This window comes from Neophocaena asiaeorientalis, unplaced genomic scaffold (assembly GCF_003031525.2).
Source record: "Neophocaena asiaeorientalis asiaeorientalis breed wild unplaced genomic scaffold, Neophocaena_asiaeorientalis_V1.1 scaffold671, whole genome shotgun sequence".
NCBI lineage: Eukaryota > Metazoa > Chordata > Mammalia > Artiodactyla > Phocoenidae > Neophocaena > Neophocaena asiaeorientalis.
Window position 1 is genome coordinate 1,573,715 of NW_020175533.1, and position 19,529 is coordinate 1,593,243.

Below are 19,529 nucleotides of genomic sequence, written 5' to 3' on the forward strand. Positions count from 1 at the left end.
CTTCCCTGCAGCTCAGCTGACATCACGACTTTTGGCCAGTGAAACCAATTTTGATTTCTGATCTCTAGAATTCGAGGAATCTCATAACTTTCTGTTTAGAAGAACAACTAAATCATCCCAATGAAGAAATAGCAATCAAAACACCAGCCAAGCCACAAGAGAAGGGCATGTGATTATGTCAGCAAACTCAAGTCATCCTACTCCTGGCGCCAGAATTGAGTTGAAAAAGCCTCCAGATAATTCCCACTCTCAGCTTTCAAGTCAACTCCAGTCTTTGATTCTCCTACAGAAGGCTCCAGACTTCAGGGAGAAAAGAGCCATCCTCATCATTCATTCCTCTCCAAATCTCTGGAACACAGAATTGAAAAGAAAAGAAATCCAGAATTTTATGCCTCCCTCTTTGTTCTTTCTCAGGACTGCTTGGCTATTCCAGATCTTGCAAGGACTTCCATTATTATGTTGAATAGGAGTGATGAGAGTGGGCACCTTTGTCTAGTTCCTGATCTTAGAGGAAAAGCTTTCAGCCTTTCACCACTGAGTATGTTGTTAGCTGTGGGCTTGTTGTATATGGTCTTTATTACATTAAGCTACATTTGTCTATGTCTAATTTGTTAAGAACTTATTATTATGAATAGATATTAAATTTTGTCAAATGCTAAAAAAAATCAGTCAAGTTTCAACAACTAGACAAAAATCAGTCAAATATAATTTGAATAATACTATGATTTAAGTGATATTTATAAAATGTTACAGCCAGTAACTACAGAATATACATTTTTTACAAGTGCACAAGCTACATTCACCAAGACACCCCATATGCTATGTCATAAAACAAGTTTCTATAAATTTCAAAGCACTGAAATCATATAGAACATATTACCTGATCATAATGAAATTAATTAGAAATCAATAATAATATCTAGAAATAAAACCAAATATCTGGATATTAAATAACACACTTCTAAATAGTCCATGATCAAAGAAGAAATCATAAGGAGAATTAGAAAACTCTTCAAAAACTGAAGATAACAACACAACATACCAAACCATGTGCTTAAGAGGGAACTGTGTAACTTTAAATGTTTAAATGAGAAAAGAAGACCTGAAGTGTTTGATATAAAGTTACACCTTAAGAAGTTAGAAACAGAAGAGCAAAGTAAACCCAAATAAATAGAAAGAAATACCAAAGAACAAAAATCAATAAAAGTGAAAACAGGGCTTCCCTGGTTGGCGCAGCGGTTGAGAGTCCGCCTGCCGATGTAGGGGACTTGGGTTCGTGCCCTGGTCCGGGAAGATCCCACATGCCGTGGAGCGGCTGGGCCCCTGAGCCATGGCCGCTGAGCCTGCGCATCAGTCCGGAGCCTGCGCTCCGCAGCGGGAGAGGCCACAACAGTGAGAGGCCCGCGTACCACAAAAAAAAAAAAAAAGTGAAAACAGACCAGCATTAGAGAAAATTGACAAGGCCAAAAGTTGGTTCTTTGAAAAGATTTTTTTTAAAAGTCAAATAATTTCTAGTTTAAAGTCTCATCAAGAAAATGAAGCACAAAGTGGGGAGATGTCGGCCAAATAGTAGAAACTTGCAGATCGAAGATGAAAAAGTTCTGAAGATCTAACACCCAACATTGTGATTATAGTTAACAATAATGTATTATATAGTTCAAAGTTGCTAAGAGACTAGATCTTAAATGTTCTCACCACAAAAAAGAAATTATAATTATGTGTCATGATGGAGGTGTTAGCTAATGTTATGGTGGTAACCCTATTGCAATATATACATGTATCAAATCAACAAGTTGTACACCTTAAACTTACACAATGTTATATGTCAATTATATCTTAATTAAAAAAACAATAGGGATTGGGGGAGGGATGGGTATCACTACAGAGCGTACAAGCATTAAAAGGATAAAAAAGGGAACACTATAACCAACGTTATAACAAAAATTTGACATCTTCAATGAAACGGACAGAACAAAACAAAACTAAAATCCAACTGGCACAAGATGAAAAAGAAAATCTTATTAGTCTTATATCTGTAAAAGAAATTCAATTCATTATCAACTCCAGACCCAGATAGTTTCACTGGTGAATTCTTTCAAATTCTTGAGAAATAATACCAATTTTACACAAACTCTTAAATAAAAGGGAACACTCCCCAACTCATTTTTTTAATGCCATAATAACCCTAATACCAAAATCTGACAAAGTACTACAAAACAAAGGAAAATCTTCATGACCAAAACAAAGACCAATATCCTTCATAAGTACAGATACAAAAATGCTTCCCAAAATAGTAGTAAATCAAATTCAGTAATATATATAAAGGATAATACTTTATGACTAAGTTTGGTTTATCCTAACAAAACAAGGTTGGTTTAATAGTCAAAAATTAAAGTAATGTACCATATGAACAGAAGAAAACCCATATGATCATTTCAATAAATGCAGATAAGGCATTTGGCAAAATTTAATACGAATTCTTACCAAATTAAGAATAGAAGGTAAAGTCCTCAATCTGATAAAAAAGATTAATGAAAACTTGAAACTAGTAACACAGCTAATGGTAAAATATGAAATACTTTCCCCTAAGATCAGGCAAAATGCAAGAAGGCCCAGTCTTACCACTTCTATTAAAGTGTTATGAAGGTCCTAGCCATTGCATGAAAAAGAAATAAAGGCATAAAGATTAGCAAGGAGTAAGTAAAACTTGCCTTTATTTGCAGATGACATGATTGTTTATGTAGAAAATCCTAAAGAATCTACAGAATGAGACTAGAATTAATAAAATAAATATCAAGTTCACATAAGCAAAATTCAATTATATACTTACATAAAAGTGCAAACAGTTGGAAAGGTGAAATTAGAATAAATTCCACCTACAACAGCATTAAAAAATATGAACTATTTCAGAATAAATTTTAAAATGTGCACAACTCCTCCAACCAAAACTACAAACCATTGCTGAAAGAAATTGAAGAGCTTAATAAGTGAAGAGAGATACTATACTCATGGATTGAAAAGTTCAGTAGTATTAAGATGTCAATTCTCCCTAAAGCGATCTATAGATTCAACACAATGCCAATTCAAAATCCCATCCAGCTTCTTCTTTTCTTCAAATAGAATTTGAGATCGTTGATTGTATAATTTCTATGGAAATGCAAAGAACCTAGAATAATCAAGGCAATCTTGAAAAGAACAACAAAGTCAGAGGACTTATACTACCTGACTTCAAGACTAACTACAAACTACAGTAATGCAAACAATGTGACACAGGCAGGAGCAGCAAACAAAGGAACTTATCACTTGTTCTCACTCCGCCCTGCTGTAGCAGGGGCCCCAATAAAGCCTTGCCTGAATTTCTTGTCTGGCCTCTAATCAATTTCTATTGATTGGGGAAGGCCAAGAACCCTGGTCAGTATCAGATTTACAGTGCTCAATGTGGGGCAGTTGTCCTCTTCCAGGGAGAGGATCTGGGCACCTCCAGGACCACTGAATGCAGCTTCCCTGGGGTGACAAGTAGCCACCTGAACCTCTTGTTTCAGTGTCACCACGTTTGGGGGCTCCCTCTCCTGAGATGGCCATGCTGGACGACTGAGCGGGCCTGGGGATTCTGGTGGCTCCCCGCAATGAGACATCTATCTCCATCAAGGAGGCCCGGGTGGTCCTTGACATAGCAGGTAAGAAAATCAATTTTTTAAGTGATAATGGAGCCACTTACTCTGTCCTGATCTCTCACACTGGGCCTCCTTCCTCCAAAAGCTGTACTGTGACTGGTGTTGATGGAAAGCCTCACACCCGTTACTTCACTGGGCCTCTCACTTGCCTATTTGAACAGTGTTTGATCTCATGTGCCTTTTAAGTTGGGCCTGAGTGTCCTATCCCATTACTGGGGAGAGACCTTCTGGGCTCCCTTGGAGCCATATTACAGTTAGGAAGCCCGAAGCAGCCCCTTATCTTGATTCTGACTAAGACAAATCAACTGGAAGAACAAGGGCCTATTCCCAGCCATATTCTACACACAGTAAACCCTGCAGTTTGGGACAAAGGAATCCCTGGGAAGGCTATAAATGTTCAACCTGTAAAAATTAGCCTTAAGCCAGAAGTCGCTTATTCTAACAAGAGACAGTACCCCATAAAGTTGGAAGCAAAAAAAGGTTTGCAACCCCTCATCCATAAATTTTTAAGACGTGGCCTCTTAGTGCTCTGTCAGTCTCCATACAGTACCCCTATTCTGCCAGTTGTTAAGCCAAATAGGGAATATCGAATAGTACAAGACCTTAGAGGAGTAAATGATGCAGTGGTCCCTATACATCCCCTTGTGGCCAATCCTTATATTAGTCCAGATTCCTGGAGTGCTTGACCTCAGGGATGCCTTCTTTTGCATCCCAGTTCATTTCTCATCTCAGTATCTGTTTGCCTTTTAGTAGACTAACCCCCACTCAGGTCAAATGCAATAATATACCTGGACAGTATTGCTTCAGGGGTTTCAGGACAGCCCACACTTGTTCACCCCGGCCCTAAGAAAAGAACTAAGGGAGGGACCTTCCTGGTGGCACAGTGGTTAAGAATCTGCCTGTCAATGCACAGGACACGGGTTCAAGGCCTGGTCAGGGAAGACGCCACATGCCATGGAGCAACTAAGCCTGTGTGCCACAACTACTAAGCCTGTACTCTAGGGCCCACAAGCCACAACTACCGAGCCCATGTGCCACAACTACTGAAGCCTGTGCACCCCGTGCTCCACAACAAAAGAAGCCACCACAGTAAGAAGCCCGCGCACTGCAACAAAGAGTCACTCCAGCTCGCCACAACTAGAGAAAGCATGCGCACAGCAACGAAGACCCAACGCAGCCAAAAATATAAATAAATAAATTTATTTAAAAAAAAAAAAAACTAAGGGAAATACATCTAAAAGAAGGGGCCAGTCTACAGTATGTAGATGACATATTAATATGTAGTTCCCACCACGGAGGCCTCAGATCAGAATACCATTTAAGTCCTTAATTTCCTTGGGACCCAGGGTTACAGGATCTTTCAGAAAAAAGCACAAATCTCAAAGTAACAAGTTAAATATCTGAGATATATTATAAACCCTGGAAGCAGACAGCTATCTCTAGATAGAAAAGAAGCTATATTAGAACTAAGCGCCCCAAAGACCAAAAAAAAAATCCTCGTACTTTCTTAGGCATGACAGGATTTTGCGGAATTTGGATTCCAGGATTCAGACTAATGGCTAAGCCTCTATATGAAGCCACTAAAGGCCCAGATACAGAGCCATTACTTTGGACTGGGGAACAAGAAACGGCTCTTAATAAGATCAAACAGACCCTCACCAAAGCTTTTGCTCTGGGTCTCCCCAATTTTAAAAAGCCATTTATCTTGTACATAGCTGATAAACAGGGGACAGCTATGGGAGTCCTTGTACAAAAGCTAGAAGTTCCTCAACCTATAGGCTATTTTTCCAAACAACTAGATTCCATGGCCCAAGGTTGACATGGCTGCTTCTGGGCGGTAGCTGCCACTGCTTTATTAGTGGAAGAAGTTAACAAGCTTACCTTTGGACAGCCGCTGGAAGTCCAGACCCCTCACCAAGTACAAAAGATTCTGGAAATTAAAGGCCACCATTAGCTAACTGGAGGCTGCCTTACTAAGTAGCAGGCTTTACTCCTTGACTCCCCAGAACTAACCCTCAAAACTTGCCACACCTTCAATCTGGCTACTCTAATCCTGGCTGAAGGCCCAGAACTAACACATTTCTGCCTTGAAACCCCTGACTAGGTTTATGCCTGTAGGCCTGATCTAACAGACCAGGCCATAGAAAACCCTGAGGAAGAATGGTTTACTGATGGCAGTAGTTTCATTAAAGATGGAGTCAGGAGGGCAGGGTATGCTACTGTGAGCACTTATAGTGTTATATAAGCAAAACCTTTGCCACCTAACACTTCAGCCCAGAGGGCTGAGCTAATAGCCCTAACCTGAGTCTTAACATTGGGGGAAGGAAAATTATAAATATATATACAGACTCAAAATATGCCTTCCGGGCTTCCCTGGTGGCACAGTGGTTAAGAATCCGCCTGCCAACGAATGGATAAAGAAGATGTGGCACATATACACAATGGAATATTACTCAGCCTTAAAAAGAAATGAAATTGAGTTATTTGTAATGAGATGGATAGACCTAGAGTCTATTTACATGCCCATGCAGCTAATCTGGAAAGAAAGAGGACTTTTAAATGCAAAAAATTCCACTGTAACATATGGGGCTGAGATATTACAACTCATAGAAGTGCTCAAAAATCAACATTAGTCGAAGTTATTGACTGCTGTGGGCACCAAAAGGAAAATTCTCAAATTACCTAAGGGAACAGGGCACATCGGGAGGCAAAGAAAACAGCCCTGATGCCCGTACCGGGTAGAAACCAACATTGAGAATATCTGACAACAAACCACCTGGTTTCAGCAGACAATTAACCACCAATCCTCACTATTCAATATGGGCAGGGAAACTGAAAACTGGTTCTCCAGTTTGTTCTCCTGGATACCACAAGGTATAAAAAGCTTTCTGGGGCTTCCCTGGTGGCGCAGTGGTTGAGAGTCTGCCTGCTGATGCAGGGGACACGGGTTCGTGCCCTGGTCTGGGAAGATCCACATGCTGCGGAGCGGCTGGGCCCGTGAGCCATGGCCTCTGAGCCTGCGGCGTCCGGAGCCTGTGCTCCGTCACGGGAGAGGCCACAACAGTGAGAGGCCCGCGTACCGCAAAAAAAATAAAAAGCTTTCTGGCAGGAGGTTTTTGTTTTCTCATAACCCTTTTCTTTTCAGTCATACTGATTTAGACTATATTTTGTCTAGTAGTCTGTTGTCTTCCCTATTGTTGTAAACCTGTGACTAAGACTTTTCGGTCCAAAAAGGAGAGCTGGGACCAACGCAGACCTTCCATTCTAAAAGTAGAGAAACATGTTGAACTTTAACCCCGAGATTAACAAAAATATACACCCAAACAGAATGGCTTCTTGGCAGGGGTGACATTGCCTCTCCTGTCAGGTCAACAGTTAAGGAAGCCCTCCCAAAGTAACCTGGTTCCTTCCCTTCCTAGGCCCTTTAATGGCTATTGTTGTTTTTCTCCTTTACAGCCCTTGTTTGTTTAACCTTTTGACTGAGTTTGTGTCTTCTGGGCTCTGACAATTTGAAGTAAGGCTCATGATGGCTCAAGGAATTCAGCCCATTCCAGCAGAAAGTGGCCCAGGTCCTTGGGACAGTCAGCAAGAAACTTCTACACCTCTAGGGGCTAGGGTCTGTGGCCCCTGTCCCCTTATACAGGAAGAAGTTTCAGAAGAAGAGACCTTCGTTCCCTTACCCCTTAAGAATAAGGGTGTAGAGTCTCTCAGCAGGGGATGAGATAGGCTGGGACCTAGGACCCTTTGCTGCAGTGCTTGCACCTCGACAAACATCTCCTCCAGCAACAAAATACAAAGAAACTATATGGGACTAAAAATAACTGCGTGCATGTGCAGTTGGAGCAAATTCTGGACCCAAAAGATACAAAGAGACCAAAAACACCCAACTGCCACTTTTGAAGAGCTTGGAGCAAAAACAGGGTATTGGGAGCAAAAGCAGGGTACTGAGCATATGCTACAACACCACCTTAGGGGTGGGCAAACCACCTAAGCCACCCCTCCAGCAAGACCCCTGGACACACCCCTACCCTCACCCCATATAAGGAACAAGCTCGCCTCCCCTCAGGGAGCCAGCCAGCAAGTGACTCTGTTACTTGTTCTCACTTCCTCCTGTTGCCCCAATAAAGCCTTGCCCGAAAAAAAATATGATACAGGCCTAAGAATTGGCTACACTAGACTGGAAAGCTCATAGACTAGAAAGCTCATAAATAGACCTATTAATCATTTGTTTTCAACAAAGGTACCAAAGCAATCCAATGAGGAAAGTAAAGTCTTTTCAAGAAATGGTGCAGAGACAATTGGATATCCATATAGGGAAAAAAATAAAACTTGACCCTTATCTTACACCACACACAAAAATTTATTGAGGTTCAGAGACTTAACTGTGAAAGCTAAAACTATATAGCTTGTGGAAGAAAACATAAGAGAATATCTTCATGACTTGGGGTTAAGCAAAGGTTTCACACACAGGACAAAGAAAATTATAACCAGAAAAAAGATGATAAATATGATAAATAATAGACTTTATCAAAATTTTAAATGTCTGCTAATTAAAGAACATCATGAAGAAAATGGATACGAAGCAAGCCACGGGGACTTCCCTTGTGCTGCAGTGGATAAGACTCCACGCTCCCAATGCAGGGGGTCCAGGTTCGATCCCTGGTCAGGGAACTAGATCCCAAATGAATGCTGCAAATAAGAGTTTGCATGCCACAACTAAGGAGCCGGTGAGCTGCAACTAAGGAGCCCACCTGCTGCAACTAAGACCCGGTGGAACCAAATAAATAAATATTAAAAAAGAAATTCTACTTTTAATAAAAAAAATTCAATATGTGATTTTCAATTTAAAAAAATTAAAAAAGAAAAAGAAGCAAGACACAGCATGGGAGAAAATATTTACCAAACATGCCTGATAATAAATTGGCATTCAGGATGTATAAAGAATTACTACAACTTGATAAATAGGCAAAAAACTCAATTTTTAAAATGAGGAAATGACATGAACAGATACTTCACCAAAAGAAGATATACAAATGTCCAAGAATCTCAAGTAAACATGTTCAACGTCATTTGTCATTGGGGAGATGCAAATTGAAACCACACTGACCTACCACTACACACCCATTAAAATGGCTAAAATTTTAAAAATTGATAATACCAAATCTTAGAGAAGATGCAGAGCAACTAGAACTCTCATATATTTTAGGTGAGAGTATAAACAATATAATCACTTTGGAAGAAGATCCAGCATTTCCCTATAAAGCTAAATATATTCTTACTCTATGGCCCAGAAATTCCTCAACTAGCATTTAATGAAGACAAATGAAAACATATGTCCACACAAATACTTGTACAAGAATGTCCATAGCAGCTTAATTCATAATACCCAAAGCATAAAAAGACCAGTTGTCCATCAAAAGGAAATTATAGCACAGTCATGCAAAAGGAAAATACAGTATATTCATAAAATGGAATACTTCTCAGCAATATAAAAGAATAAATTATGATACATACGATAATATAAATGAATCTCAAAATATGCTGAGTGAAAGAAGTTTTCTACAAAATAACACAAATGTACGATTACATTTATAGGATATAAAACATGCAAAATTAATCTACGGTAAAAATATAGAACACTGGTTCATCTCTGGAGGGGAGTAATGCGGTTGACTGAAAAAGGGTACTTTGTAGGGTGATATATCTTGATAGGGATTTGGGTAACGCATTTGACAACACTCAATGAATGGTACACTTAATACCTGTACATTTCATGTTTTGTAAATCTCACTTCAAAAGAAAAAGAATTATAAACAAATATTAAAATCTAGTCAATGATATACATGCTGAAATATTTAGAGAAAAATTACTGATATCTACAACTTACTGTGAAATGTACAAAAAATTAAGATGAATTGGTAGATGGATAAATGGATAGATATATGATAAAGCAAATATAGTAAATATTAATAGAATCTAAATGGTGAGTATGCAGGTGTTCACCATGAAATTCTTTGAATTTTTGTTTTTATTTTTATTTATTTTTTGTTTTTTTTGACATCTTTATTGGAGTATAATTGCTTTACAATAGTGTGTTAGTTTCTGCTTTTTAACAAAGTGAATCAACTATACATATACATATATGCCCATATCTCCTCCCTCTTGCGTCTCCCCCCAACCCTCCCCATCCCACCCTTCTAGGTGGTCACAAAGCACCGAGATGATCTCCCTGTGCTATGAGGCTGCTTCCCACTAGCTATCTATTTTACATTTGGTAGTGTATATATGTCCATGCCACTCTCTCACTTCTTCCCAGCTTACCCTTCTCCCTTCCCATGTCCTCAAGTCTATTCTCTTCCTGTCCTGCCCTTACATTCTTCAGAACCACTTTTTTTTTTAGGAGCTGGAGGAGTCAGGCTCCCGGACTTCAGACTATACTACAAAGCTACAGTAATCAAGACAGTATGGTCCTGGCACAAAAACAGAAATATAGATCAATGGAACAGGATAGAAAGCCTAGAGATAAACCCACGCACATATGGTCACCTAATTTTTGATAAAGGAGGCAAGAATATACAATGGAATATTATTCAGCCATAAAAAGAAACAAAATTGAATTATTTGTAGTGAGGTGGATGGACCTAGAGTCTGTCATACAGAATGAAGTAAGTCAGAAAGAGAAAAATTCTGTATGCTAAAACATATATATGGAATCTGAATTTTTTAGAGTTGCTGAAAAATGTCTTAACAAAACACGGGAGGAAAAAGTTGAGAATGGGAGAATAGAAGAGATTGGAAAGCCTAGATGCCAAAAACCAGGAAGGAAAAATTTTTGTCAGTGCACAGTACTGCCCAAGAACTATGGGACTCTGCTGACCCCTATATCTGTCAGTTTGGAAGGGTATAATCTTATAATGGAGATGAATTAATCCAGTTATCCCAGCTTGACACTAGTTAATTAAGATCATCAAACTAACTCTCCTTGTTCTGATATTCAAGCTCAATAAGCAGCTTTCTGGTGATTAAAATCTAGCTCCCCGGAGACTTTTATAGAAGGCAGAGAGAATATACTGGCCAATCAACAGGAAATTAAACTTTTTACTGTTAACTGATTAATGTGGGCATTATGATTTCTACAATAGACTTTTAAGTTTGGTTAGACTGAATTGTATACTTTAAACCTGATCAAATCTCAGTCTACCAAAACCAAAATTGATTTCTCAACTGGGAAAGCTGATTATAAGATTAAAATTAATGACTCATCTCCAATACAGAAAGGTTGTAGAGGTTAGAAAGGCTCTTGAGGTTATGCTGCTCATTGTCTACTTTTTTCTCATTATTCATTGTTGGGACACTACTGCTTTTCATGTTTCCTTTCAAATAGAATTGGCTCCAAAAAAGCATTGTATAGGCAGAAAAGAGAGAAGGCTTATACTGCTTTCTGGAATAAATTCTATTAGAACACCCAAGTATAGATACAGCAAAGACAAATAGATCATATTCATAAGAAGTACACATTTAATTACCTGTGTGCCCTCGTTAGAAACATCTGGTAAAGAAGTCTGAGATGCTATTTCATGTTTTAGCAACGTTGCTTTATTTAGAAATTGGTTGATTTCTTCGGATTTTTCCTGGAGTTGATCTAAGGAAAAGAAAATAAAATTGAAAAGATCTTTGCCTCAAGCCTGAAACTTAGTGAGTTATCTTCTAGGGATACACCATATGCTGTTTATTCTAGTTCCGTTATCTTAATTAAAATTACGATGCCAATACCATCATTTTTATAAATTGTTTAAATGCTCTCAAGGACCAAAGGACATCGCAGTAAACCTCCTTCAAAGGTAAAATAAAACAGGTCTAGGTATTTTTTTTTAAAGTCATTTTTCCTTTCCCCCTTGAAAATGCCCTTAGTGTTTTTTATTTTATTTTCTTCACTCTCCACGTAAGCATTATAAATCCTACTGAGATGTTTTAAACATGAACATGGTTCAATTAAGAGAACAGCATGCTCATGTAACACACTGTTCCCATGTAATGTCCCTTAAGGCTTTCTGATTAATGTTCAGCTCTCTTCAATACAGATGTTCAATTTAATGCTTTCTAAAATCTTTCCTGTATGCCAATCTTTTAGAATTAAACTAAATCAGAGGCATGTATTACTTTAATAATAACACATTTTTTAAAAAGTTTTCTTTAAAAAGAAATTTTCACCTATAAGAAAAGCATTCAGATCCATCTTTAGAAGTAAAGATGACTCCACGCAATTCAGTCTCCCTACCTTTGCAGCTAGATCTGGCCTGAGCTTTCCGCAAATTAATTCAAATCCTACTCATTTCAGTCAGTGAACCCTTCAGACCACAGTTATGTTTCACATAGGGTTCTTTTTAGTGTCTGACACATTACTATCAATAGTTTTTAGTACTATAATAATAATTTTATTAAGCCAGATTATAACTTCAGTCAGAGATGGGAGACATGCAACAAAGAGTTCAGAAGAGACACCTTTCTTAATCATTCCATTCATTCAATTGGTTTAAGCAAATGATGCCACTAAGAGATCCCTGAAATTTTAAAGGGATGCTAGACAAATGGGCTAGACAAATGGGCTTCAAACGCAATCAATTACTGACCTTCCAGCTGCTGAATGACCTGAGCTGAATGAGCTGCCTGTTCACTCTTATCTTGGAGAAGCTTTGAATTTTGATCCTTTAGGGCGTCACAGGCAGAGTGCAGCTCTTGTTCAGTCTTTTGAAGACTCAAAATGTGAGAGGTCTTCTCTGCCATTTCTGTTTTGTGCTTCTGCTCCAAAGCACTGTACCGGGACTGCAGTTCAGCCTGGGCTTGACCTGCCTGTTCAAGCTGTTCTAGAAGATGATGCATTTCTTCCTGCAGGTTATGGAAAGATAGCTTTCTCTCTGCCACTTCAAGTTCCATCTTTTCCATCAGAATCTTGGACTCCTGTCTTTCTGTTTCTATAGTGTTCCTTAAAGTACTCTGCTCAGCTTCTATCTGCTGTAACTGCTGGGAGAAAATCTAAGAAAAAAAGACAAAGCCTCATGAACCATAAATTCATTCTTTCATTTCAATAAGCATAGTGAAGAGCCTCTTCTAGGTGAAGCCCAGGCCTAGACACTCAGGACCAAACCTACAATTCCATAAGACCCTCTGTTTTTGCTTCTTGATACTTTTGACAGTTTCTATTCATATATATATTTATTTGTGTCATTAGCTTTTCACTTATGTGTCTCCCAATACAAAATTAGTTCAATAAGGAAAGGGACTGTGTCTGTTTTATCATCACTGTTCTCCAGCATCTAGCATAATATATGGCATACTGAGTATGTGGTACTCAATAAATGCTGAATAAATGGATCCAGTCCCTGCCCTCAAGGAACTCAGAGTTTAGTGAGAGAGTCACACTTAAACAGATCATTATAATACAAAATATTAGAGGCCATGAGAGAGAGACTTATAAGGTACTAAAAGGAGCAGAGAATGGAAACTTACCATAAAGTCACACATATGTAAATATCTCCACAGTACCTATCTAGTAAGTAGCACAACTGGGATTTGAATCTGACTATTCAATGACAGCCAGAAAGGGGACTCAGGGTCAGGGTATGGGTTCTGTTAGAACTGGAGATATGGGAACATGTTTCTATGCAAGAAAGACAGTCGTTCTCAAGGAGAGTTGAAAATTAAGAAGAAAGGATATGACTTTCTCCAGCAGCATGCGGGACCCAGATGAACAAGCAGAGAATGTGGACCATAGCACCGATTCCACATTAGGATTTGGCTCCCTGGATGTGAAGGGGCAGGGACACAGGGAATCCAAGGGCTGGTAAAGGAGTAGTCCAAATCGCAGTCGCAGATCTATACCAGATAAGGAAAGGAGCGAGGCCAAGAAAGAACCAACGTACCAGAGCAACACATGAAAGGATCATGGAATCTTAATGAGAATGAAAGTCAGGACAGCCTAAGAAAGGGAATGACAGGATGGGCTACAGTCAGGGAATAGGATACCTGAGTTTAAGATTTTAGAACATCAGCATCCTTAATCACCTTTAAATTTAAGGGAATATTGCATGGTGGGATTATTTCAAACCAACATAAAGTTAAACAACAAAACAAACAAAGAAGGGACAGTACATAAAGCACAAGAACCATTGAAGACAGAGAAGGGGTAAACTGACAGAAAAGAAACTCCTTAGATGAAAATATGACATTCTAAAGAAACTAGGACCCTAGACCTAAAATCACAAAGGAAAAGAGCAACAATAAAAGATGTGAAATGTAAGCCTCATGAGGGAAGGAACTGTATATATTTTGCTCATCATAGTATCACCACCACTTAAGCACAGGGAATTTGTTGAAAGAATGAATAAATGGCATCAATTCTCTGAAGGCTTCTAACAGGATTTTATACCTGCTGCCTGGCAAACTAAAGTGGAAATGAATACTCCCAAGGCAGGTAGTAGAGAAGGCAGTACCTGGTTTCTCTGTTCAGCAGCAGTCAGCTCCTGTTGCAGCAGGTCCACAACCTGAGCACGGCCCAACAAGGCTTCTTCATGCTCCTCAAGCTTCCTCTGCAGCACCCTCAATTTCTGAGAAGAAAACGTTTAGACATAATGTGCTAACACATGAGCATCATTATCTGCTTACCTTTCAAAATGTCAGGTAGACTTGTGTACTTAAGGTTTTTAGATGTTGAGGATGACAGATTAAAGGGTCGGACACCAGCATGCCATGCTTCCTATCCAGCAGCAACAAAGAATCTCCAAAAATGTCTTCTTCAGAGCACGAACAACAACCAAACTGACACAAGGAAGTCCCTGAATTAGGGAACCTTTTTAATAATTAGATATTTATTACACATATCCACTTTTAAAATTATATAGTCATGTCCTGTACCTAAATAACATAGGTACACGTATATCCCACTCACCAAAGAGAATATTCTCTATAGGCAAGAACCATTTCTCTTCCAGTTTCATGCATGGGACAGTCACTTGGTAAACATTTGTTGAATGAATAAGTCAACAATACATGTATATATTAATATACTACTTTAAAAGTGCTATATAAATTAACTTTATTTAGTGGTATATTCTGAAGGATTGCCTAGAATTTGGAAGAAGCTCAAAAACAGTTAAATGAATCAGCTATGAAATATCACTGGAGGGCCTTTGGGTACCACACTGCACTACATACTAAACAGAAACAGATACTTTTGAGTTAGTCGATGATAAACTTAAAAACAATGAAGCCAATTTTCAAAAATTACTCAATGAATTAAAAATAATGAATGAGTTAATAAAAGGCCTTATGGCTTCAAAATCACTGCTTTTTATCTTTAAATTTTCTAAAGTGTAAAACTGACTTCATTGTTTTTGAAGCTTTGGATCAGGTTTTCAATGCACAAAGGTAGCTACAATCAGCAAACTGAAGAGAAACCAATTTCTGCCTACCACATACATTTGCCAATTAAACTCAGCTTTTCAGTAGTGACAACCTGATTAGAGGGGTAAGAGGCAAGGTAAGGGAAAATAAATAAGCAATATGCAACAGAAGAGAAGAACACCGAAAAGAAGGCAATTAATGAGCAAACCCAGACCAAGTGAAGAGCAGTGGGTAAGGGTGGAAAAGTGGCTGTGATAACTTAATTAAATGTTAACCAAAACTACAATCATTCTACTAGGTTTTAGCAACACACCTGTTGCATCTCTGTTTCCACATCTGCCTGGGTTACTAACTGAAGAAGCTCATCTTCATGAAGACGAACTTGTGTCTCAAAGCGGGCATCTTTCTCTCGGACCACCTGCTGCATGGAACTCAACTGAAGACACACACCAGAGAAACTATACAAGTTACACTCCCAGAATATCGCACAAACAAAACTCACAGACTATTCTCCAAACACAGACACTGAGAATTGATAGACAATAAGGTTTTCAGATTAAATTTTGAATGCCAAGGATGAGAATTTTGGAAGAGAGATAGGCTTTGATGCTAATTTCGGAATGAGAGAGAAAGCCTACCATCAAATTCAGAAGTCAGCCTAAACATACATTTTGAATAAAAACTGTATTTGCATGGTTAATAGAAGTGTTTAAATATACAAGAGGTATATTTTTAAAAGATCTAAGGAGATTAGAATATTAAAGATACAAAGTTAGATTCCTGTTAAGCCCTAGACAATTCTTTGAATATCACACTCACGCTCAAAAACTTTCAGTTTATAAATATAAGCTTCAAACTAATGTATCTTTTACTCAAGATTCTCTACAACTGGAAATACAAATCTTTCTTTCAGATCTCATTTTCAAAGAATTGCTTCTACCAAAGAACTCGGTATATTTCCATCCAAATCCACACCACCTCCCCAGACAGCTATTTTCAACTGTCACTACTTTCAGGCTTCTAGATCACCCTCATTTGTAACTGGCTCTTAACAAAATGAAATGGAAATAAATTGACTGGTTGTGAGTTGCTTGGTAGCAGTGTTTTTGTTTTGTTCATAGGTTTTGTGTGTGTGTGTGTGTGTGTGTGTGTGTATGTGCGCGTGCACACCTGCTTATTCATTTCCTTAAGATCTGTGGTTAAGCATGCCAAACAGCTCTTCACGTGTCCATTTTGCACAGGTCCTTCAACTATTGTTGATTTTTCAATTTGTGACACCTTGAACCAACCTTGGCTCTCCTTCTAGGTAGGAGAAAAAAAATCTTCATAATATCTTTGATTATCTGAATTCTGAAATCACTATGAATTTGAAATCCTATGTTTCAAATGTATACGCATTGGAGTCCTTCATGAGCCAAACACATCTACACATCCTTTCCCATAAATGTACCATATTCTTTTTCCTGAGACTTTGCTTACAGCATTCCCTACAATTGGAATACCTTTCCCCACCTTGTTGAAACAATATTATCTATCCATCATAGTTTTACCTAAATCCTGAGTTTTCCATGTAACCTTCCTTGGTTGTCACATGCAAGTAACCCCTTTCACCTCTCAAAATACTTTCAGTTTGTATTGTTGCTTGCGATGCACATTCTGAATGGCTTGTATTCTGATGGATTTGTTAATTCACATAAATGTATTAACGGATCCATCATAGTGTGTGTGTGTGTGGGTGTGTGTGTGCATGTGTGTGTGTATGTGTATCTTGGCTTGCCATGTTTTAAGCCACTCGGTAAAAATATTTTGTATTTCTCCATCCTACATTGTATAAAGTGTACAAAAAAGGACACAATAAAAGCTAATAGGTAAAACTAAGGATTTTAGGATATCCAGTTTTAAATGTATACACAGCAGTAGGTTATCCATAGACAGAGAGCACCACTAATACTACAAGTTATCAATAAAGTAAACACCAAACACCCAATGGATAAGATTAGCTATTATACAAAGGCACTTGAGGGAAAAAAGAAAAAAAATGTTTCTTAAGTCAAAAGCATTCCCAAAGGAAAAATATGAGTGGGTGGTCAAACTGGAAATTTAGAAAAATAGAGAGAAAAAGTTGAGGATGCCAGTCCAAACGGTCTGGTCCTGGTAAGCAGAAATAACTATGAAGAAGAAAGGCACATACTGGTGCCTTTTAACATTGAATCAGATAACCTATACCACTTTCTCATTACATAATCACTAAGTAATCTTCTGACTATAACTTATCATTAAGATTTTACTATAAAGAAATAACGGACCTAATCACTTGTATTTCTTTTGGTTTATCTAACAGTCTCTTTTGAACTTAGCATAAGCTCATTCCTTCCTAAAAGACAGAATCTCTGTGTGCTATTAAAACCAAGTTTCTGGGCCTGTAGAACTAAGAAACAGCCATAAATTAAGCTATGGTGTATTCATCAAGGTAAATAACACTTCTAATTTCTTCTACTATCACACCCTTCTAATTTCTATTGTAATATTCTAGCTACTATACTTTCATCTACTAACGTTTTAAAAATAGACTGTCTGAAGTGACTTGTCATGTAATAATCTTAAACTTTCATGATTCTTTATTCTAATGATTCTGAGGTACCTTCCACCCTACCTGAGCAGCTTGCTCTGCCTGTGTCTGGCTGAGCTGGGTTTGCAAAGTGCTAATGAGTTCCTCCTTCTCTTGGAGCTGTTTCTTCATCATTAAAAATTCTTCCATCTCTGTTGAACTCTTAGCAAACTGAAGACATAGAAGAAAAAAATATTTAAGCAAAAGAATTGGCACTCTTAATTCTTGGACCTCCCTTTCTCATTTGCCCTAAATACCTACCAATATCCTTCTAATTTCTGCTTAACACTGAAGGGAATTGATGTACTGTGTTTTTTTTTTTTAATTATCAAAATTATTTGTCAGAGGAAAACAGGAACAATAGCAGCAGTTGTTCAATTTCTCTGAATCCTCACATAGAACCAGACAGTACAACTAGATAAAAAAATCAAAAACCCATGGACGGGCTTCCCTGGTGGCGCAGTGGTTGAGAGTCCGCCTGCCAATGCAGGGGACACAGGTTCGTGCCCCGGTCCAGGAAGATCCCACGTGCCCCGGAGCGGCTGGGCCCGTGAGCCATGGCCGCTGAGCCTGCGTGTCCGGAGCCTGTGCTCCGCAACGGGAGAGGCCAGAACAGTGAGAGGCCTGCGCATCGCCACAAAAAAAAAAAAAAAAAAAAAAACCCATGGACAATATTTACAATAAATTAGGAAGGTAGTACTACAAACCCCAAAATACAAGTAGGCAGAGATAAGCCACCAAAAGACTCTGGCATTAGAGTCTATACAACAGGAAGAAGGCAGCGACAGAACAACATCTGATGGCCTTGAGAACAGGAAAACCTCCAAATAGCCAGTAAATTCTTACTGAAAAGCACAGTTGGCCAATCTTAGAACAACAGCTTAAATTGGCAGGGCTTTCCCATTCTCCAATACTGGCTGAATGCAAGGGGTCCACAGAAAAAAGGACAAAAGTGCTAGAACAATCTGGCCCAGCTGAAGTCTCAAAACTAACTCATCAGGGCTGCCTTCCAAGACACCGACTGCACCAAGAAAAGACTTCTAGGTGTGAAACAGAAATTAAACAGAATAGGGATAACAGAAATAGAAGACAAAGGGCTATACACGTGCTATAATATTCATTATCAACTATGATATATTCATATATCAATTCATGTGGCTATCAAGGGCTTGAAATATGCTTAATGTAAATGAGAAATTTATTAATATTAGTTAATTTTAATTAACTTAAGTATACATTATTTTTCCATTAAATACAATTGTGTTTTGGTATGATTATATTTCACTTTACTTGTTGCATCACATAATATACTGCTGAATTGTTGTGCAAGTAATAGGTGTGCATGTTGCTCCTAGGGTTAACAGTAAACATACCAGCTATCTAGCCAGTGGCAATGGATTGATTCCATTTAAATAATTTTTTTCCTACACACCTATGTGATGTGTTTATTAGAATACTTTATGCAGAGAGCATGAATAACAGTTGATACCTATGTAAATCATAATTGGTAATTAAAATATAAATACTTATTTTTATTAAATTATTTTTCTAGTTCAAAAATAAGTATAGACACACTTAAGTTTAAAATAAAGGTGTACTACCGATGCATAGTTCATTCCTTTTTATTTCTAAGTAGTATTCCATTGTGTGTTTAAATATTCTCCTGTTGATAGACATGTTGTTTCTAGTTTTTGGTTTCACAAGTAAAGCTGCTATGAACATGCATATACAAGTCTTTATGTGGACATGTGCTTTCATTTCTCACAGATGTAGCTTTAAAGCTAATATGTTTTTCAAAGTCAAATTAACGATTCTAAATAATTAACCAGTTTCTAAACGTGGATGCA

General features: G+C 38.2%; 1 protein-coding gene across 11 annotated transcripts in view; it reads right to left on the reverse strand.

The window, feature by feature from the left end:
- Positions 1-19,529, reverse strand: part of GOLGB1 (golgin B1) — an 82,494-nt gene that overhangs the window by 39,772 nt on the left and 23,193 nt on the right. For 5 of the 11 annotated variants that reach the window (XM_024769214.1, XM_024769208.1, XM_024769207.1 and 2 more), the window contains exons 6-10: positions 17,728-17,853; positions 15,388-15,510; positions 14,165-14,278; positions 12,305-12,707; positions 11,201-11,316 (exon numbers count right to left, since the gene is read on the reverse strand). In XM_024769214.1, coding sequence (XP_024624982.1) covers positions 11,201-11,316; positions 12,305-12,707; positions 14,165-14,278; positions 15,388-15,510; positions 17,728-17,853 — 882 coding nt within the window. The remainder of the gene's footprint in view (positions 1-11,200; positions 11,317-12,304; positions 12,708-14,164; positions 14,279-15,387; positions 15,511-17,727; positions 17,854-19,529) is intronic. The other 6 variants (XM_024769211.1, XM_024769209.1, XM_024769213.1 and 3 more) reach the window with 5 other exon arrangements.